This window comes from Petromyzon marinus, assembly GCF_048934315.1.
Source record: "Petromyzon marinus isolate PM22_M1 ecotype Great Lakes invasive population chromosome 67 unlocalized genomic scaffold, UKy_Petmar_22M1.pri1.0 chr67_unloc.1, whole genome shotgun sequence".
In the NCBI taxonomy this organism is placed as follows: domain Eukaryota; kingdom Metazoa; phylum Chordata; class Hyperoartia; order Petromyzontiformes; family Petromyzontidae; genus Petromyzon; species Petromyzon marinus.
In genome coordinates this window covers 238,948-264,090 of record NW_027422591.1, presented here as the reverse complement: position 1 = coordinate 264,090, position 25,143 = coordinate 238,948, and the positions used below count along the sequence as shown (strand labels likewise).

Below are 25,143 nucleotides of genomic sequence, written 5' to 3'. Positions count from 1 at the left end.
TCTATGTTTCTCTGTGTGAGTCTGTGGGTCTCTATGTGAGTCTATGTTTCTCTGTGTGAGTCTGTGGGTCTCTGTGTGAGTCTGTGGGTCTCTGTGTGAGTCTGTGGGTCTCTGTGTGAGTCTGTGGGTCTCTGTGTGAGTCTGTGGGTCTACGTGTGAGTCTGTGGGTCTCTGCGTGAGTCTGTGGGTCTCTGTGTGAGTCTGTGTTTCTCTGTGTGAGTCTGTGGGTCTCTGTGTGAGTCTATGTTTCTCTGTGTGAGTCTGTGGGTCTACGTGTGAGTCTGTGGGTCTCTGTGTGAGTCTACGGGTCTCTGTGAGTCTGTGGGTCTCTATGTGAGTCTATGTTTCTCTGTGTGAGTCTGTGGGTCTCTGTGTGAGTCTGTGGGTCTCTGTGTGAGTCTATGGGTCTCTGTGTGAGTCTGTGGGTCTCTGTGTGAGTCTGTGGGTCTCTGCGTGAGTCTGTGGGTCTCTGTGTGAGTCTATGGGTCTCTGTGTGAGTCTGTGGGTCTCTGTGTGAGTCTATGTTTCTCTGTGTGAGTCTGTGGGTCTCTGTGTGAGTCTGTGGGTCTCTGCGAGTGGGTGAAGTCTGCCGGCGCCTCACGGTGGGCGGCTTTTGTCTTTGTGTGCTCACAGGACCCGGCTGGGATCTTCGAGCTGGTGGAAGTGGTCGGCAATGGAACCTACGGACAAGTGTACAAGGTGCCGTAGCGCCACGCCACACCTCGTTACACCACACCACACCACGCTGTACCACACCACACCACGCTGTACCACACCACGTTACACCACACCACACGACGCTGTACCACACCACACCACGTTACACCACACCACACCACGCTGTACCACACCACGTCACACCACACCACGCTATACCACACCACACCACGTTACACCACACCACACCACGCTGTACCACACCACACCACGCTGTACCACGCCACGTACCACACCACGCACCACACCACACCACGTTGCAGCACACCACACCACGCTGTACCACACCACGTACCACACCACACCACGCTGTACCACACCACACCACGCTGTACCACACCACGTTACACAACACCACACCATGTTGTACCACACCACACCACGTTACACAACACCACACCACGCTGTACCACACCACGCTGTACCACACCACACCACGCTGTACCACACCACGCTATACCACACCACGCTGTACCACACCACACCACGCTGTACCACACCACGCTGTACCACACCACACTGTACCACACCACACCACGCTATACCACGCCACGCTGTACCACACCACGCTGTACCACACCACACCACGCTGTACCACACCACGCTGTACCACACGTCTTTTTGTGGGTCTATGGGACTCTGTGTGAGTCTATGGGTCTCTATGTGAGCCTATTGGATTATCTGTGAGTCTCCCTTGTAGCTGAGTCTCCCCGTGTTTGAGTCTCAGCATGAGTCTATGGGACTCTCTGTGAGTCTATGGGTCTCTTTGTGAGTCTATCGGTCTCTCAGTGAGTCTATGGGTCTCTCTGTGAGTCTATGGGTCTCTCTGTGAGTCTATGGGGCTCTCAGTGTGAGTCTATGGGACTCTCTGTGTGAGTCTATGGATCTCTCTGTGAGTCTATGGGTCTCTCTGTGAGTCTATGGGACTCGCTGTGCGTCTATGGGTCTCTCTGTGAGTGTATGGGTCTCTCTGTGAGTCTATGGGTCTCTCTGTGAGTCTATGGGTCTCGCTGTGTGAGTCTGTGGGTCTCTCTGTGAGTCTATGGGTCTCTCTGTGAGTCTATGGGTCTCTATGTGAGCCTATGGGTCTCTATGTGAGCCTATAGGTCTCTCTGTGAGTCTATGGGTCTCTGTGAGTCTATGGGTCTCTCTGTGAGTCTATAGGACTCTCTGTGTGAGTCTATGGGACTCTCTGTGTGAGTCTATGGGTCTCTCTGTGAGTCTATGGGTCTCTCTGTGAGTCTATGGGGCTCTCAGTGTGAGTCTATGGGTCTCTCTGTGAGTCTATGGGTCTCTCTGAGTCTATGGGTCTCTCTGTGAGTCTATGGGTCTCTCTGTGAGTCTATGGGACTCGCTGTGAGTCTATGGGACTCGCTGTGAGTCTATGGGTCTCTCTGTGAGTCTATGGGTCTCTCTGTGAGTCTATCGGTCTCTCTGAGTCTATGGGTCTCTCTGTGAGTCTATGGGACTCTCTCTGTGAGTCTATGGGACTCTCTCTGTGAGTCTATGGGCCTCTCTGTGAGTCTATGGGCCTCTCTGTGAGTCTATGGGACTCTCTGTGAGTCTATGGGTCTCTCTGTGAGTCTATGGGTCTCTCTGTAAGTCTATGGGTCTCTGTGTGAGTCTATGGGTCTCTCTGTAAGTCTATGGGTCTCTCTGTGTGAGTCTATGGGTCTCTCTGTGTAAGTCTATGGGTCTCTCTGTGAGTCTACGCGAGTCTTTTAGATGTGTGTATGCCTGTGGGTGTCTCACGTGTTTCTAAGTGAGCCCCAATGGGTTCTGAGTCTCAATGTGTGTGCGTGCCTGCGAGGCTCCGTATACAAGCCTCTGGTCCTTCTACGTGCATGCCAGGCATCTGCCAATCGTCCTTGTCGGTCGACCCACGACACCTGGGTCTGTCCCCATGACCTGCTGGCCAGCAAGCCTTCCACAACTTCACGTGGACCTCGAGGCGCGCACCTAGCCTGGCACGCGCGCCGTGGCGACCGTCGGTTGATGTTGCCGCCGTGCGCGTGTTTACCGGGTCGCCCCCTGTCGACACGCTAGGCCCCGCGTGGTCTCGCGAGGCATGCTGTGAGCAGCAACAGCAGCAGCAACAGCAGCAATAGCAGCAGCAGCAGTAGCAGCAGCAGCAATAGCAGCAGCAGCAATAGCAGCAGCAGCAGCAGCAATAGCAGCAGCAGCAGTAGCAGCAACAGCAGCAGCAGCAATAGCAGCAGCAGCAACAGCAGCAACAGCAGCAGTAGCAGCAGTAGCAGCAGCAGCAGCAATAGCAGCAACAGCAGCAACAGCAGCAACAGCAGCAGTAGTAGTAGCAGCAGCAGTAGCAGCAGTAGTAGTAGCAGCAGTAGTAGTAGTAGCAGCAGTAGTAGCAGTAGCAGCAGTAGTAGTAGTAGCAGCAGTAGTAGCAGCAGTAGTGGTAGTAGCAGCAGTAGTAGTAGTAGCAGCAGTAGTAGTAGTAGCAGCAGCAGTAGAAGTAGCAGCAGTAGCAGCAGTAGTTGCAGCAGCAGTAGTAGTAGTAGCAGTAGTTGCAGCAGCAGTAGTAGCAGTAGTAGTAGCAGTAGCAGCAGCAGTAGTAGCAGTAGTTGCAGCAGCAGTAGTAGTAGCAGCAGTAGTAGTAGTAGCAGTAGTTGCAGCAGCAGTAGTAGCAGTAGCAGCAGTAGTAGTAGTAGCAGTAGTTGCAGCAGCAGTAGTAGTAGCAGCAGTAGTAGTAGCAGCAGCAGCAGTAGTAGCAGTAGTAGTAGCAGCAGCAGCAGTAGTAGTAGCAGCAGTAGTAGTAGCAGCAGTAGTAGTAGCAGCAGCAGCAGTAGTAGCAGCAGCAGTAGCAGCGGTAGTAGTAGCAGCAGCAGTAGTAGTAGCAGCAGCAGTAGTAGCAGTATCAGCAGCAGTAGTAGTAGCAGCAGTAGTAGTAGTATCAGTATCAGCAGCAGTATCAGCAGCAGTAGTAGCAGTATCAGTATCAGCAGCAGTAGCAACAGCAGTAGTAGCAGTATCAGCAGCAGTAGTAGCAGTATCAGTATCAGCAGCAGTAGCAACAGCAGTAGCAACAGCAGCAACAGCAGCAGCAGCACCCACACGTCGTGGTGATGGTAGTCGTCGTCGTCGTCGTCACGATTGTCGTCATGGTGATTGTCGTCATGGTGATTGTCGTCGTCGTTGCCATTGTCGTGGCAGTCATCGTCGTCGTCATGATCCACTGCTGGATGTCGCGCGCCGCACGTGGAGTGTACCACGTGGCGTCGACGCGCAGGGCCACGGCGCCCTAAGTGGGCGGTGGCGCTTACGGCACCAGCTTCCATACAGTCAGCACGGCTCGTGACGGAGGGTTCAGTCTGTGGGTCTCTCTGTGGGTCTCTGTGTGTGTGAGTCTGTGGGTCTCTCTGTGGGTCTGTGGGTCTGTGTGAGTCTGTGGGTCTGTGTGAGTCTGTGGGTCTCTCTGTGAGTCTATGGGTCTCTGTGAGTCTATGGGTCTCTGTGTGAGTCTATGGGTCTCTGTGTGTGTCTGTGGGTCTCTGTGTGTGTGTGTGTGTCTGTGGGTCTGTGTGTGTCTGTGGGTCTCTGTGTGAGTCTCTGTGTGTGTGTGTGTCTGTGGGTCTCTCTGTGAGTCTATGGGTCTCTGTGAGTCTATGGGTCTCTGTGTGAGTCTATGGGTCTCTGTGTGTGTCTGTGGGTCTCTGTGTGTGTGTGTGTCTGTGGGTCTCTGTGTGAGTCTCTGTGTGTGTGTGAGTCTGTGGGTCTCTCTGTGAGTCTATGGGTCTCTGTGAGTCTATGGGTCTCTGTGTGAGTCTATGGGTCTCTGTGAGTCTGTGGGTCTCTCTGTGAGTCTATGGGTCTCTGTGAGTCTATGGGTCTCTGTGTGAGTCTATGGGTCTCTGTGGGTCTCCGTGTGAGTCTGTGGGTCTCTGTGAGTCTATGGGTCTCTGTGTGAGTCTATGGGTCTCTGTGTGAGTCTATGGGTCTCTGTGGGTCTCCGTGTGAGTCTGTGGGTCTCTGTGAGTCTATGGGTCTCTCTGTGAGTCTATGGGTCTCTGTGAGTCTATGGGTCTCTGTGTGAGTCTATGGGTCTCTGTGTGAGTCTATGGGTCTCTGTGTGAGTCTATGGGTCTCTGTGTGAGTCTATGGGTCTCTGTGGGTCTCCGTGTGAGTCTGCGTGGGCGGTGGCGCTTACGGCGCCAGCTTCCATACGGTCAGCACGGCTCGCGACAGAGGGTTCAGTCTGTGGGTCTCTGTGTGTGTGGGTCTCTGTGTGTGTGAGTCTGTGGGTCTCTGTGTGAGTCTGTGGGTCTGTGTGAGTCTGTGGGTCTCTGTGTGAGTCTGTGGGTCTCTGTGTGAGTCTGTGGGTCTCTGTGTGAGTCTGTGGGGCTCTCTGTGAGTCTGTGGGTCTCTCTGTGAGTCTCTCTGTGTGAGTCTGTGGGTCTCTCTGTGAGTCTCTCTGTGTGAGTCTCTCTGTGAGTCTCTCTGTGTGAGTCTCTCTGTGAATCTCTCTGTGTGAGTCTGTGGGTCTCTCTGTGGGTCTCTCTGTGTGTGTGAGTCTGTGGGTCTCTCTGTGAGTCTCTCTGTGTGAATCTGTGGGTCTCTCTGTGAGTCTGTGGGTCTCTCTGTGAGTCTGTGGGTCTCTCTGTGAGTCTATCTGTGAGTCTGTGGGTCTATCTGTGAGTCTGTGGGTCTATCTGTGAGTCTCTCTGTGAGTCTGTGGGTCTCTCTGTGAGTCTATGGGTCTCTGTGAGTCTGGGTCTCTGTGTAAGTCTATGGGTCTCTGTGGGTCTCCGTGTGAGTCTGTGGGTCTCTCTGTGAGTCTGTGGGTCTCTGTGTGAGTCTGTGCGTCTCTGTGGGCCTCTCTTTGTGTCGTTATTTTCCTGCCCCGCGCGTCACTCCTTTACCGAGAGAGAAACCCCGCGAAGAGCAGCGAATTCCTGCCTCTCGCGAAAGCCTAAAAGTCGCGTCGTCTCGTCGTGCACGGGTTTAGTCCGAGTCAGCCTAGGGGAGGCCCTGTTCCCCGGGCGTGGCAGCTGTGCGTGCGCTCTCTCTTGAGCCGGCTGCGTGCCTGCCTGTGCTTGCCGCGCCTTGTCCCACGTCGCGTGCGAGTGGTGGCGTGGGTTTGTTAGCGCCACCGCGAGTCCGGCGTAGGCCCGAGTTCCATTCCCGCCCCTGGATTCTCGCGGTGAAGTCGCGTCGATGGAAAGAGTGAAAAATAATCGGGCTCGAGTTGTCCGAACCAGGTGCACCGGGAGTCTCACCACACAGAGACCCATAGACCCATCGCACAGAGACCCATAGACTCATCACACAGAGACCCACAGACTTACCACATAGAGACGCACAGACTCATCACACAGAGACCCACAGACTCATCACACAGAGACCCATAGACTCATCACACAGAGACCCATAGACTCACTACACAGAGATCCACAGACTCACCACACAGAGATCCACTGACTCACCACACAGAGACCCATAGACTCATCACACAGAGACCCACAGACTCACCACACAGAGACTCACCACACAGAGATCCACTGACTCACCACACAGAGACCCACTGACTCACGACACAGAGACCCACAGACTCACCACACAGAGACCCATAGACTCCCCACACAAAGACCCATAGACTCACTCACACAGAGACCCATAGACTCACTCACACAGACCCGCAGACTCACCACACAGAGACCCGCAGACTCACCACACAGAGACCCACAGACTCACCACACAGAGACCCGCAGACTCACCACACAGAGACCCATAGACTCATCACACAGAGACCCATAGACTCACTACACAGAGATCCACAGACTCACCACACAGAGATCCACTGACTCACCACACAGAGACCCATAGACTCATCACACAGAGACCCACAGACTCACCACACAGAGACTCACCACACAGAGATCCACTGACTCACCACACAGAGACCCACTGACTCACCACACAGAGACCCACAGACTCACCACACAGAGACCCACAGACTCACCACACAGAGACCCATAGACTCACCACACAGAGACCCACAGACTCATGACACAGACCCACAGACTAACGACACAGAGACCCACAGACTCACCACACGAAGACCTACATACTCACCACACAGAGACCCATAGACTCATCACACAGAGACCCACAGACTCGCCACACAGAGACCCACAGACTCACCACACGGAGACCCACAGACTCACCACACGGAGACCCACAGACTCATCACACGGAGACCCACAGTCTCACCACACGGAGACCCACAGAATCACCACACGGAGACCCACAGACTCACCACACGGAGACCCACAGACTCACCACACGGAGACCCACAGACTCGCCACACGGAGACCCACAGACTCACCACACGGAGACCCACAGACTCACCACACAGAGACCCACAGACTCACCACACAGAGACCCATAGACTCACCACACAGAGACCCACAGACTCACCACACAGAGACCCACAGACTCACCACACAGAGACCGATAGACTCACCACACAGAGACCCATAGACTCACCACACAGAGACCCACAGACTCACCACACAGAGACCCATAGACTCACCACACAGAGACCCACAGACTCACCACACAGAGACCCACAGACTCACCACAGAGACCCACAGACTCACCACACAGAGACCCACAGACTCACCACATAGAGACCGACAGACTCACCACACAGAGACCCACATACTCATCACACAGAGACCCACAGACTCACCACACAGAGACCCATAGACTCAACACACAGAGACCCACATACTCATCACACAGAGACCCATAGACTCACCACACAGAGACCCACAGACTCATCACACAGAGACCCACAGACTCATCACACGGAGACCCATAGACTCACCACACAGAGACCCATAGACTCACCACACAGAGACCCACAGACTCACACAGAGACCCATAGACTCACCACACAGAGACCCACAGAGACCCACAGACTCACCACACGGAGACCCACAGACTCATCACACGGAGACCCACAGTCTCACCACACGGAGACCCACAGAATCACCACACGGAGACCCACCGACTCACCACACGGAGACCCACAGACTCACCACACGGAGACCCACAGACTCGCCACACGGAGACCCACAGACTCACCACACGGAGACCCACAGACTCACCACACAGAGACCCACAGACTCACCACACAGAGACCCATAGACTCACCACACAGAGACCCACAGACTCACCACACAGAGACCCACAGACTCACCACACAGAGACCGATAGACTCACCACACAGAGACCCATAGACTCACCACACAGACACCCACAGACTCACCACACAGAGACCCATAGACTCACCACACAGAGACCCACAGACTCACCACACAGAGACCCACAGACTCACCACACAGAGACCCACAGACTCACCACACAAAGACCCACAGACTCACCACATAGAGACCGACAGACTCACCACACAGAGACCCACATACTCATCACACAGAGACCCACAGACTCACCACACAGAGACCCATAGACTCAACACACAGAGACCCACATACTCATCACACAGAGACCCATAGACTCACCACACAGAGACCCACAGACTCATCACACAGAGACCCACAGACTCATCACACGGAGACCCATAGACTCACCACACAGAGACCCATAGACTCACCACACAGAGACCCACAGACTCACACAGAGACCCATAGACTCACCACACAGAGACCCACAGAGACCCACAGTCTCATCACACAGAGACCCACAGACTCACTCACACAGAGACCCACAGACTCACCACACAGAGACCCATAGACTCACTCACACAGAGACACATAGACTCACTCACACAGAGACACATAGACTCACTCACACAGAGGCCCACAGACCCACCACACAGAGACCCACAGACTCATCACACAGACTCACCACACAGAGACGCATAGACCCACCACACAGAGACCCACAGACTCACCACACAGAGACCCATAGACTCAGCACACAGAGACCCATAGACTCCCTCACACAGAGACCCATAGACACTCACACAGAGACCTATAGACTCCCACACAGAGACCCACAAACTCACCACACAGAGACCCACAGACTCACCACACAGAGACCCACAGACTCACCACACAGAGACCCACAGTCTCACCACACAGAGACCCACAGACTCACCACACAGAGACCCATAGACTCACCACACAGAGACCCAGACTCATCACACAGACCCACAGACTCACCACACAGAGACCCACAGACTCATCACACAGAGACCCACAGACTCGCCACACAGAGACCCATAGACTCACCACACAGAGACCCACAGACTCACCACACAGAGACCCACAGTCTCACCACACAGAGACCCACAGACTCACCACACAGAGACCCATAGACTCACCACACAGAGACCCAGACTCATCACACAGACCCACAGACTCACCACACAGAGACCCACAGACTCATCACACAGAGACCCACAGACTCGCCACACAGAGACCCATAGACTCACCACACAGAGACCCACAGACTCACCACACAGAGACCCACAGACTCATCACACGGAGACCCACAGTCTCACCACACAGAGACCCACAGAATCACCACACGGAGACCCACAGACTCACCACACGGAGACCCACAGACTCACCACACGGAGACCCACAGACTCTCCACACGGAGACCCACAGACTCACCACACAGAAACCCATAGACTCACCACACAGAGACCCATAGACTCACCACACAGAGACCCACAGACTCACCACACAGAGACCCACAGACTCACCACACAGAGACCCATAGACTCACCACACAGAGACCCATAGACTCACCACACAGAGACCCACAGACTCACCACACAGAGACCCACAGACTCACCACACAGAGACCCACAGACTCACCACACAGAGACCCACAGACTCACCACACAGAGACCGACAGACTCACCACACAGAGACCCACATACGCATCACACAGAGACCCATAGACTCACCACACAGAGACCCACAGACTCACCACACAGAGAGCCACAGACTCACCACACCGAGACCCACATACTCATCACACAGAGACCCACAGACTCACCACACAGAGACCCATAGACTCAACACACAGAGACCCACATACTCATCACACAGAGACCCACAGACTCACCACACAGAGACCCACAGACTCATCACACAGACTCATCACACAGAGACCCACAGACTCACCACACAGAGTCCCATAGACCCACCACACAGATACCCACAGACTCACCACACAGAGACCCATAGACTCACCACACAGAGACCCACAGACTCACACAGAGACCCATAGACTCACCACACAGAGACCCACAGAGACCCACAGTCTCATCACACAGAGACCCACAGACTCACTCACACAGAGACCCACAGACTCACCACACAGAGACCCACAGACTCACCACACAGAGACCCATAGACTCACCACACAGAGACCCATAGACTCACTCACACAGAGACCCATAGACTCACTCACACAGAGACACATAGACTCACTCACACAGAGACACATAGACTCACTCACACAGAGACCCACAGACTCACCACACAGAGACCCACAGACTCATCACACAGAGACTCACCACACAGAGACCCATAGACCCACCACACAGAGACCCACAGACTCATCACACAGAGACCCATAGACTCACCACACAGAGACCCATAGACTCCCTCACACAGAGACCCATAGACTCACTCACACAGAGACCTATAGACTCCCACACAGAGACCCGCAGACTCACCACACAGACCCACAGACTCATCACACAGCGACCCACAGACTCATCACACAGAGACTCATCACACAGAGACCCATAGACTCACCACACAGAGTCCCACAAACTCGCCACACAGAGACCCACAGACTCACCACACAGAGACCCCATAGACTCATCACACAGAGACCCACAGACTCATCACACAGACCCACAGACTCACCACACAGAGACCGACAGACTCACCACACAGAGACCCACACACTCATCACACAGAGACCCACAGACTCACCACACAGAGACCCACAGACTCACCACACAGAGACCCACGACTCACCACACAGAGACCCACAGACTCACCACACAGTTACCCACAGACTCACCACACAGAGACCCACAGACCCACCACACAGAGACCCATAGACTCACCACACAGAGACCCACAGACTCACCACACAGAGACCCACAGACTCATCACACAGAGACCCACAGACTCACCACACAGAGACCCACAGACTCACCACACAGAGACCCATAGACTCACCACACAGAGACCCATAGACTCACTCACACAGAGACCCATAGACTCACTCACACAGAGACACATAGACTCACTCACACAGAGACACATAGACTCACTCACACAGAGACCCACAGACTCACCACACAGAGACCCACAGACTCATCACACAGAGACTCACCACACAGAGACCCATAGACCCACCACACAGAGACCCACAGACTCATCACACAGAGACCCATAGACTCACCACACAGAGACCCATAGACTCCCTCACACAGAGACCCATAGACTCACTCACACAGAGACCTATAGACTCCCACACAGAGACCCGCAGACTCACCACACAGACCCACAGACTCATCACACAGCGACCCACAGACTCATCACACAGAGACTCATCACACAGAGACCCATAGACTCACCACACAGAGTCCCACAAACTCGCCACACAGAGACCCACAGACTCATCACACAGACCCACAGACTCACCACACAGAGACCGACAGACTCACCACACAGAGACCCACACACTCATCACACAGAGACCCACAGACTCACCACACAGAGACCCACAGACTCACCACACAGAGACCCACGACTCACCACACAGAGACCCACAGACTCACCACACAGTTACCCACAGACTCACCACACAGAGACCCACAGACCCACCACACAGAGACCCATAGACTCACCACACAGAGACCCACAGACTCACCACACAGAGACCCACAGACTCATCACACAGAGACCCACAGACTCACCACACAGAGACCCACAGACTCACCACACAGAGACCCACAGACTCACCACACAGAGACCCATAGAGTCACCACACAGAGACCCACAGACTCACCACACAGAGACCCACAGATTCACCACCACACAGAGACCCACAGACTCACCACACACAGAGACCCACAGACTCACCACACAGAGACCCACAGACTCACCACACAGAGACCCACAGACTCACCACACAGAGACCCATAGACTCACCACACAGAGACCCATAGACTCACCACACAGAGACCCATAGACTCACCACACAGAGACCCATAGACTCACCACACACACAGACCCACAGACTCACCACACAGAGACCCACAGACTCACCACACAGACACCCACAGACTCACTAAACAGCGACCCATAGACTCACACACAGAGACCCATAGACTCACACAGAGACCCATAGACTCACACAGACCCATAGACTCACCACACAGAGACCCATAGACTCACCACACAGAGACCCACAGACTCACCACACAGAGACCCACAGACTCACCACACACAGAGACGCACAGACTCACCACACAGAGACCCACAGCCCCACCACACAGAGACCCACAGACTCACCACACAGAGACCCATAAACTCACCACACAGAGACCCATAGACTCACCACACAGAGACCCACAGACTCACCACACAGAGACCCACAGACCCATCACACAGAGACCCACAGACTCACCACACAGAGACCCACAGACTCACCACACAGACCCACAGACTCACCACACAGAGACCCATAGACTCACCACACACAGAGACCCACAGACTCACCACACACAGAGACCCACAGACTCACCACACAGAGACCCACAGACTCACCACACAGAGACCCATAGACTCACCACACAGAGACCCACAGACTCACCACACAGAGACCCACAGACTCACCACCACACAGAGACCCACAGACTCACCACACAGAGACCCACAGACTCACCACACAGAGACCCACTGACTCACCACACAAACCCACAGACTCACCACACAGAGACCCACAGACTCACCACCACACAGAGACCCACAGACTCACCACACAGAGACCCATAGACTCACCACACACAGAGACCCACAGACTCACCACACACAGAGACCCACAGACTCACCACACAGAGACCCACAGACTCACCACACAGAGACCCACAGACTCACCACACAGAGACCCACAGACTCACCACAGAGACCCACAGACTCACCACACAGAGACCCACAGACTCACCACACAGAGACCCACAGACTCACCACACAGACCCACAGACTCACCACACAGAGACCCACAGACTCACCACCACACAGAGACCCACAGACTCACCACACAGAGACCCATAGACTCACCACACACAGAGACCCACAGACTCACCACACACAGAGACCCACAGACTCACCACACAGAGACCCACAGACTCACCACACAGAGACCCATAGACTCACCACACAGAGACCCACAGACTCACCACACAGAGACCCACAGACTCACCACACACAGAGACCCACAGACTCACCACCACACAGAGACCCACAGACTCACCACACAGAGACCCATAGACTCACCACACACAGAGACCCACAGACTCACCACACACAGAGACCCACAGACTCACCACACAGAGACCCACAGACTCACCACACAGAGACCCACAGACTCACCACACAGAGACCCATAGACCCACCACACAGAGACCCACAGACTCACAACACAGAGACTCACAGACCCACCACACAGAGACCCACAGACTCACCACACACAGAGACCCACAGACTCACCACACAGAGACCCAAAGACTCACCACACAGAGACCCACAGACTCACCACACAGAGACCCACAGACTCACCACACAGAGACCCATAGACTCACACACAGAGACCCACAGACTCACAACACAGAGACCCACAGACTCATCACACAGAGACCCATACACTCACCACACAGAGACCCATAAACTCACCACACAGAGACCCATAGACTCACCACACAGAGACCCACAGACTCACCACACAGAGACCCACAGACCCATCACACAGAGACCCACAGACTCACCACACAGAGACCCACAGACTCACCACACAGACCCACAGACTCACCACACAGAGACCCATAGACTCACCACACACAGAGACCCACAGACTCACCACACACAGAGACCCACAGACTCACCACACAGAGACCCACAGACTCACCACACAGAGACCCATAGACTCACCACACAGAGACCCACAGACTCACCACACAGAGACCCACAGACTCACCACCACACAGAGACCCACAGACTCACCACACAGAGACCCACAGACTCACCACACAGAGACCCACTGACTCACCACACAAACCCACAGACTCACCACACAGAGACCCACAGACTCACCACCACACAGAGACCCACAGACTCACCACACAGAGACCCATAGACTCACCACACACAGAGACCCACAGACTCACCACACACAGAGACCCACAGACTCACCACACAGAGACCCACAGACTCACCACACAGAGACCCACAGACTCACCACAGAGACCCACAGACTCACCACACAGAGACCCACAGACTCACCACACAGAGACCCACAGACTCACCACACAGAGACCCACAGACTCACCACACAGACCCACAGACTCACCACACAGAGACCCACAGACTCACCACACAGAGACCCACAGACTCATCACACAGAGACCCACAGACTCGCCACACAGAGACCCATAGACTCACCACACAGAGACCCAGACTCATCACACAGACCCACAGACTCACCACACAGAGACCCACAGACTCATCACACAGAGACCCACAGACTCGCCACACAGAGACCCATAGACTCACCACACAGAGACCCACAGACTCACCACACAGAGACCCACAGACTCATCACACGGAGACCCACAGTCTCACCACACAGAGACCCACAGAATCACCACACGGAGACCCACAGACTCACCACACGGAGACCCACAGACTCACCACACGGAGACCCACAGACTCTCCACACGGAGACCCACAGACTCACCACACAGAAACCCATAGACTCACCACACAGAGACCCATAGACTCACCACACAGAGACCCACAGACTCACCACACAGAGACCCACAGACTCACCACACAGAGACCCATAGACTCACCACACAGAGACCCATAGACTCACCACACAGAGACCCACAGACTCACCACACAGAGACCCACAGACTCACCACACAGAGACCCACAGACTCACCACACAGAGACCCACAGACTCACCACACAGAGACCGACAGACTCACCACACAGAGACCCACATACGCATCACACAGAGACCCATAGACTCACCACACAGAGACCCACAGACTCACCACACAGAGAGCCACAGACTCACCACACCGAGACCCACATACTCATCACACAGAGACCCACAGACTCACCACACAGAGACCCATAGACTCAACACACAGAGACCCACATACTCATCACACAGAGACCCACAGACTCACCACACAGAGACCCACAGACTCATCACACAGACTCATCACACAGAGACCCACAGACTCACCACACAGAGTCCCATAGACCCACCACACAGATACCCACAGACTCACCACACAGAGACCCATAGACTCACCACACAGAGACCCACAGACTCACACAGAGACCCATAGACTCACCACACAGAGACCCACAGAGACCCACAGTCTCATCACACAGAGACCCACAGACTCACTCACACAGAGACCCACAGACTCACCACACAGAGACCCACAGACTCACCACACAGAGACCCATAGACTCACCACACAGAGACCCATAGACTCACTCACACAGAGACCCATAGACTCACTCACACAGAGACACATAGACTCACTCACACAGAGACACATAGACTCACTCACACAGAGACCCACAGACTCACCACACAGAGACCCACAGACTCATCACACAGAGACTCACCACACAGAGACCCATAGACCCACCACACAGAGACCCACAGACTCATCACACAGAGACCCATAGACTCACCACACAGAGACCCATAGACTCCCTCACACAGAGACCCATAGACTCACTCACACAGAGACCTATAGACTCCCACACAGAGACCCGCAGACTCACCACACAGACCCACAGACTCATCACACAGCGACCCACAGACTCATCACACAGAGACTCATCACACAGAGACCCATAGACTCACCACACAGAGTCCCACAAACTCGCCACACAGAGACCCACAGACTCACCACACAGAGACCCCATAGACTCATCACACAGAGACCCACAGACTCATCACACAGACCCACAGACTCACCACACAGAGACCGACAGACTCACCACACAGAGACCCACACACTCATCACACAGAGACCCACAGACTCACCACACAGAGACCCACAGACTCACCACACAGAGACCCACGACTCACCACACAGAGACCCACAGACTCACCACACAGTTACCCACAGACTCACCACACAGAGACCCACAGACCCACCACACAGAGACCCATAGACTCACCACACAGAGACCCACAGACTCACCACACAGAGACCCACAGACTCATCACACAGAGACCCACAGACTCACCACACAGAGACCCACAGACTCACCACACAGAGACCCATAGACTCACCACACAGAGACCCATAGACTCACTCACACAGAGACCCATAGACTCACTCACACAGAGACACATAGACTCACTCACACAGAGACACATAGACTCACTCACACAGAGACCCACAGACTCACCACACAGAGACCCACAGACTCATCACACAGAGACTCACCACACAGAGACCCATAGACCCACCACACAGAGACCCACAGACTCATCACACAGAGACCCATAGACTCACCACACAGAGACCCATAGACTCCCTCACACAGAGACCCATAGACTCACTCACACAGAGACCTATAGACTCCCACACAGAGACCCGCAGACTCACCACACAGACCCACAGACTCATCACACAGCGACCCACAGACTCATCACACAGAGACTCATCACACAGAGACCCATAGACTCACCACACAGAGTCCCACAAACTCGCCACACAGAGACCCACAGACTCATCACACAGACCCACAGACTCACCACACAGAGACCGACAGACTCACCACACAGAGACCCACACACTCATCACACAGAGACCCACAGACTCACCACACAGAGACCCACAGACTCACCACACAGAGACCCACGACTCACCACACAGAGACCCACAGACTCACCACACAGTTACCCACAGACTCACCACACAGAGACCCACAGACCCACCACACAGAGACCCATAGACTCACCACACAGAGACCCACAGACTCACCACACAGAGACCCACAGACTCATCACACAGAGACCCACAGACTCACCACACAGAGACCCACAGACTCACCACACAGAGACCCACAGACTCACCACACAGAGACCCATAGAGTCACCACACAGAGACCCACAGACTCACCACACAGAGACCCACAGATTCACCACCACACAGAGACCCACAGACTCACCACACACAGAGACCCACAGACTCACCACACAGAGACCCACAGACTCACCACACAGAGACCCACAGACTCACCACACAGAGACCCATAGACTCACCACACAGAGACCCATAGACTCACCACACAGAGACCCATAGACTCACCACACAGAGACCCATAGACTCACCACACACACAGACCCACAGACTCACCACACAGAGACCCACAGACTCACCACACAGACACCCACAGACTCACTAAACAGCGACCCATAGACTCACACACAGAGACCCATAGACTCACACAGAGACCCATAGACTCACACAGACCCATAGACTCACCACACAGAGACCCATAGACTCACCACACAGAGACCCACAGACTCACCACACAGAGACCCACAGACTCACCACACACAGAGACGCACAGACTCACCACACAGAGACCCACAGCCCCACCACACAGAGACCCACAGACTCACCACACAGAGACCCATAAACTCACCACACAGAGACCCATAGACTCACCACACAGAGACCCACAGACTCACCACACAGAGACCCACAGACCCATCACACAGAGACCCACAGACTCACCACACAGAGACCCACAGACTCACCACACAGACCCACAGACTCACCACACAGAGACCCATAGACTCACCACACACAGAGACCCACAGACTCACCACACACAGAGACCCACAGACTCACCACACAGAGACCCACAGACTCACCACACAGAGACCCATAGACTCACCACACAGAGACCCACAGACTCACCACACAGAGACCCACAGACTCACCACCACACAGAGACCCACAGACTCACCACACAGAGACCCACAGACTCACCACACAGAGACCCACTGACTCACCACACAAACCCACAGACTCACCACACAGAGACCCACAGACTCACCACCACACAGAGACCCACAGACTCACCACACAGAGACCCATAGACTCACCACACACAGAGACCCACAGACTCACCACACACAGAGACCCACAGACTCACCACACAGAGACCCACAGACTCACCACACAGAGACCCACAGACTCACCACACAGAGACCCACAGACTCACCACAGAGACCCACAGACTCACCACACAGAGACCCACAGACTCACCACACAGAGACCCACAGACTCACCACACAGACCCACAGACTCACCACACAGAGACCCACAGACTCACCACCACACAGAGACCCACAGACTCACCACACAGAGACCCATAGACTCACCACACACAGAGACCCACAGACTCACCACACACAGAGACCCACAGACTCACCACACAGAGACCCACAGACTCACCACACAGAGACCCATAGACTCACCACACAGAGACCCACAGACTCACCACACAGAGACCCACAGACTCACCACACACAGAGACCCACAGACTCACCACCACACAGAGACCCACAGACTCACCACACAGAGACCCATAGACTCACCACACACAGAGACCCACAGACTCACCACACACAGAGACCCACAGACTCACCACACAGAGACCCACAGACTCACCACACAGAGACCCACAGACTCACCACACAGAGACCCATAGACCCACCACACAGAGACCCACAGACTCACAACACAGAGACTCACAGACCCACCACACAGAGACCCACAGACTCACCACACACAGAGACCCACAGACTCACCACACAGAGACCCAAAGACTCACCACACAGAGACCCACAGACTCACCACACAGAGACCCACAGACTCACCACACAGAGACCCATAGACTCACACACAGAGACCCACAGACTCACAACACAGAGACCCACAGACTCATCACACAGAGACCCATACACTCACCACACAGAGACCCATAAACTCACCACACAGAGACCCATAGACTCACCACACAGAGACCCACAGACTCACCACACAGAGACCCACAGACCCATCACACAGAGACCCACAGACTCACCACACAGAGACCCACAGACTCACCACACAGACCCACAGACTCACCACACAGAGACCCATAGACTCACCACACACAGAGACCCACAGACTCACCACACACAGAGACCCACAGACTCACCACACAGAGACCCACAGACTCACCACACAGAGACCCATAGACTCACCACACAGAGACCCACAGACTCACCACACAGAGACCCACAGACTCACCACCACACAGAGACCCACAGACTCACCACACAGAGACCCACAGACTCACCACACAGAGACCCACTGACTCACCACACAAACCCACAGACTCACCACACAGAGACCCACAGACTCACCACCACACAGAGACCCACAGACTCACCACACAGAGACCCATAGACTCACCACACACAGAGACCCACAGACTCACCACACACAGAGACCCACAGACTCACCACACAGAGACCCACAGACTCACCACACAGAGACCCACAGACTCACCACAGAGACCCACAGACTCACCACACAGAGACCCACAGACTCACCACACAGAGACCCACAGACTCACCACACAGAGACCCACAGACTCACCACACAGACCCACAGACTCACCACACAGAGACCCACAGACTCACCACCACACAGAGACCCACAGACTCACCACACAGAGACCCACAGACTCACCACACACAGAGACCCACAGACTCACCACACACAGAGACCCACAGACTCACCACACAGAGACCCACAGACTCACCACACAGAGACCCATAGACTCACCACACAGAGACCCACAGACTCACCACACAGAGACCCACAGACTCACCACACACAGAGACCCACAGACTCACCACCACACAGAGACCCACAGACTCACCACACAGAGACCCATAGACTCACCACACACAGAGACCCACAGACTCACCACACACAGAGACCCACAGACTCACCACACAGAGACCCACAGACTCACCACACAGAGACCCACAGACTCACCACACAGAGACCCATAGACCCACCACACAGAGACCCACAGACTCACAACACAGAGACTCACAGACCCACCACACAGAGACCCACAGACTCACCACACAGAGACCCACAGACTCACCACACACAGAGACCCACAGACTCACCACACAGAGACCCAAAGACTCACCACACAGAGACCCACAGACTCACCACACAGAGACCCACAGACTCACCACACAGAGACCCATAGACTCACACACAGAGACCCACAGACTCACAACACAGAGACCCACAGACTCATCACACAGAGACCCATACACTCACCACACAGAGACCCACAGACTCACCACACAGACACCCACAGACTCACTACACAGCTACCCATAGACTCACACACAGAGACCCACAGACTCACCACACACAGACCCATAGACTCACCACACAGAGACCCACAGACTCACCACACACAGACCCATAGACTCACCACACAGAGACCCACAGACTCACCACACAGAGACCCACAGACTCACCACACACAGAGACCCACAGACTCACAACACAGAGACCCACAGACTCATAACACAGAGACCCATACACTCACCACACAGAGACCCACAGACTCACCACACAGACACCCACAGACTCACTACACAGCGACCCATAGACTCACACACAGAGACCCAAAGACTCACACACAGAGACCCACAGACTCACCACACACAGACCCATAGACTCACCACACAGAGACCCACAGACCCACCACACAGAGACCCACAGACTCACCACACACAGACCCACAGACTCACCACACACAGACCCATAGACTCACCACACAGAGACCCACAGACCCACCACACAGAGACCCACAGACTCACCACACAGACACCCACAGACTCACTACACAGCGACCCATAGACTCACACACAGAGACCCACAGACTCACCACACACAGACCCATAGACTCACCACACAGAGACCCACAGACCCACCACACAGAGACCCACAGACTCACCACACAGAGACCCACAGACTCACTACACAGAGACCCACAGACTCACCACACACAGAGACCCACAGACTCCGCAGAGTTGACCCCAACCCCCCCAGCTGCTGGTACCGTGACCTCTGACCCTCCGGCGGGGGCGTTCGTGGTGGTGGTGCGATATTTGGTGGCTGGTGACGTCTCGTTTCCATGGCGACTCCCCCCCCTCCCTCTAGCCCCGCCCACCTCGCCCCTTGCCCCTCCCCCTTTACTTCTCGATGAATGAATGGTGGAGGCGGTGAGAGGGATGGGGGGTGAGGAGGTGGAGGAGGGGGTGAGAAGGGGTGAGGGGGGTGGAGGCGGGGGGTGGAGCAGGAGGGGAGAGAGAGGGGGGGGAGAGAGGGGGGGGTGGAGCAGGAGGAGAGAGGGGGGGTGGAGCTGGAGGAGAGAGAGAGAGGGGGGGTGGAGCTGGAGGAGAGAGAGGGGGGGGAGAGAGGGGGGGTGGAGCAGGAGGGGAGAGAGAGAGGGGGGGTGGAGCTGGAGGAGAGAGAGGGGGGGGAGAGAGGGGGGGTGGAGCAGGAGGGGAGAGAGAGAGGGGGGGAGAGAGGGGGGGTGGAGCAGGAGGGGAGAGAGAGAGGGGGGGAGAGAGGGGGGGTTGAGCAGGAGGGGAGAGAGAGAGGGGGGGAGAGAGGGGGGGGTGGAGCAGGAGGGGAGAGAGAGAGGGGGGGTGGAGCAGGAGGAGAGAGAGGGGGGGGAGAGAGGGGGGGGTGGAGCAGGAGGGGAGAGAGAGAGGGGGGGTGGAGCTGGAGGAGAGAGAGAGGGGGGGCAGGAGGAGAGAGGGGGGGGGTGGAGCAGGAGGAGAGAGAGAGAGGGGGGGGTGGAGCAGGAGGAGAAAGAGGGGGGGTGGAGCAGGAGGAGAGAGGGGGGGGTGGAGCAGGAGGAGAGAGAGGGGGGGTGGAGCAGGAGGAGAGAGGGGGGGGGGTGGCGCAGGAGGAGAGAGGGGGGGGTGGAGCAGGAGGAGAGAGAGAGAGGGGGGGGTGGAGCAGGAGGAGAAAGAGGGGGGGTGGAGCAGGAGGAGAGAGGGGGGGGTGGAGCAGGAGGAGAGAGAGGGGGGTGGAGCAGGAGGAGAGAGGGGGGGGGTGGCGCAGGAGGAGAGAGGGGGGGGTGGAGCAGGAGGAGAGAGGGGGAGGTGGAGCAGGAGGAGAGAGGGGGGGGTGGAGCAGGAGGAGAGAGAGGGGGGGGAGCAGGAGGAGAGAGGGGGGGGGGTGGAGCAGGAGGAGAGAGAGGGGGGGGTGGAGCAGGAGGAGAGAGGGGGGGGGTGGCGCAGGAGGAGAGAGGGGGGGGGTGGAGCAGGAGGAGAGAGAGGGGGGTGGAGCAGGAGGAGAGAGGGGGGGGGTGGAGCAGGAGGAGAGAGAGGGGGGTGGAGCAGGAGGAGAGAGGGGGGGGGGTGGAGCAGGAGGAGAGAGAGGGGGGGGGGTGGAGCAGCAGGAGAGAGAGAGGGGGGGTGGAGCAGGAGGAGAGAGGGGGGGGTGGAGCAGGAGGAGAGAGAGAGGGGGGGGGGAGCAGGAGGAGAGAGAGGGGGGAGAGAGAGAGGAGGGGGGGTGGAGCAGGAGGAGAGAGAGAGGAGGGGGGGTGGAGCAGGAGGAGAGAGGGGGGGGGTGGAGCAGGAGGAGAGAGAGGGGGGGGAGCAGGAGGAGAGAGAGGGGGGAGAGAGAGAGGAGGGGGGTGGAGCAGGAGGAGAGAGAGAGAGGGGGGTGGAGCAGGAGGAGAGAGGGGGGGGGTGGAGCAGGAGGAGAAAGGGGGGGGGTGGAGCAGGAGGAGAGAGGGGGGGGGAGCAGGAGGAGAGAGGGGGGGGGTGGAGCAGGAGGAGAGAGGGGGGGGGGTGGAGCAGGAGGAGAGAGGGGGGGGTGGAGCAGGAGGAGAAAGGGGGGGGGGTGGAGCAGGAGGAGAGAGAGGGGGGGAGCAGGAGGAGATAGGGGGGGGGGGTGGAGCAGGAGGAGATAGGGGGGGGGGTGGAGCAGCAGGAGAGAGAGAGAGGGGGGGGTGGAGCAGGAGGAGGAGGAGGAGAGAGATAGGAGGAGTGGTGGGTGGGGTAGAGATCAGAGCGTGCAGCTGAACTGGTTCAGCTGCACGCCTGTGAGATGAAGGAGAAGATAGCGGGCCCGGCATTCCTGTCCCACGCGTACTTAGACACTCACACAGACAAAGGTCCCCCGTGTAGCCTCTACAGACTGCTGGGGCAAGTGCTGTTAGTAGCGAGTAGCAGCAGCTACCTATGAAGGTAGACACAGACAAAGGTCCCCCGTGTAGCCTCTACAGACTGTAGGGGCAAGTGCTGTTAGTAGCGAGTAGCAGCAGCTACCTATGAAGGTAGACACAGACAAAGATCCCCCGTGTAGCCTCTAACAGACTGCCGGGGCAAGTGCTGTTAGTGGCGAGTAGCAGCGCCACCTATGACGGCTACCGGCACTGTGGCACACGAGGGGGTGGGTGGTTACCAGCACCACGCCCGGCCGCCTTTGTCTCCCCCAGTGGCGATGTTTACTACACCACCACCGCTTACACCAGGTACTCATTTGAGGCTGAGTCGACCTAGGGGAGGCCCAGGACCGGTACAGATAATCGTCACCGTTGAGCGAGAATCGAACCCTGGTCACCAGGTTTCAAAGGAAATGCCATCATATATAACACTATAATTACATTATTATTAAACACAATGCCATATATATATAACACTATAATTACATTGTTATTAAACACAATGCCATATATATAAGACTATAATTACATTATCATTAAACAGTGCCATATATAACACAATAATTACATTATTATTAAACACAATGCCATATATAACACTATAATTACATTATTCTTAAACACAATGCCATCATATTTAACACTATAATTACATTATTATTAAACACAATGCCATATATAACACTATAATTATATTATTATTAAACACAATGCCATATATAACACTATAATTACATTATTATTAAACAGTGCCATATATAACACTATAATTACATTATTATTAAACACAATGCCATATATATAACACTATAATTACATTATTATTAAACACAATGCCATATATAAAACACAATAATTACATTATTATTAAACACAGTGCCATATATAACACTATAATTACATTATTATTAAACACAATGCCATATATAACACTATAATTACATTATTATTAAACACAGTGCCATATATAACACTATAATTACATTATCATTAAACAGTGCCATATATAACACAATAATTACATTATTATTAAACACAATGCCATATATAACACTATAATTACATTATTCTTAAACACAATGCCATCATATTTAACACTATAATTACATTATTATTAAACACAATGCCATATATAACACTATAATTATATTATTATTAAACACAATGCCATATATAACACTATAATTACATTATTATTAAACAGTGCCATATATAACACTATAATTACATTATTATTAAACACAATGCCATATATATAACACTATAATTACATTATTATTAAACACAATGCCATATATAAAACACAATAATTACATTATTATTAAACACAGTGCCATATATAACACTATAATTACATTATTATTAAACACAATGCCATATATAACACTATAATTACATTATTATTAAACACAGTGCCATATATAACACTATAATTACATTATTATTAAACACAGTGCCATATATAACACTATCATTACATTATTATTAAACACAGAGCCATATATAACACTATAATTACATTATTATTAAACAGTGCCATATATATAACACTATAATTACATTATTATTAAACAGTGCCATATATATAACACTATAATTACATTATTATTAAACACAATGCCATATATAACACTATAATTACATTATTATTAAACACAATGCCATATATATAACACTATAATTACATTATTATTAAACACAGTGCCAAATATATAACACTATAATTACATTATTATTAAACACAATGCCATATATATAACACTATAATTACATTATTATTAAACAGTGCCATATATAT

At 54.0% G+C, this 25,143-nt stretch overlaps 1 protein-coding gene across 5 annotated transcripts in view; it reads left to right on the top strand.

Annotated features, from left to right (window-relative positions):
- LOC116956743 (TRAF2 and NCK-interacting protein kinase-like) overlaps positions 1–25,143 on the top strand; it is a 136,075-nt gene that overhangs the window by 24,627 nt on the left and 86,305 nt on the right. For all 5 annotated transcript variants that reach the window (XR_012931430.1, XR_012931429.1, XR_012931431.1 and 2 more), the window contains exon 2: positions 634–699. Coding sequence is in view for 2 of the 5 variants with exons in the window: in XM_076057959.1 (XP_075914074.1) it covers positions 634–699 (66 nt within the window). In the remaining 3 variants the exon portion in view is untranslated. The remainder of the gene's footprint in view (positions 1–633; positions 700–25,143) is intronic.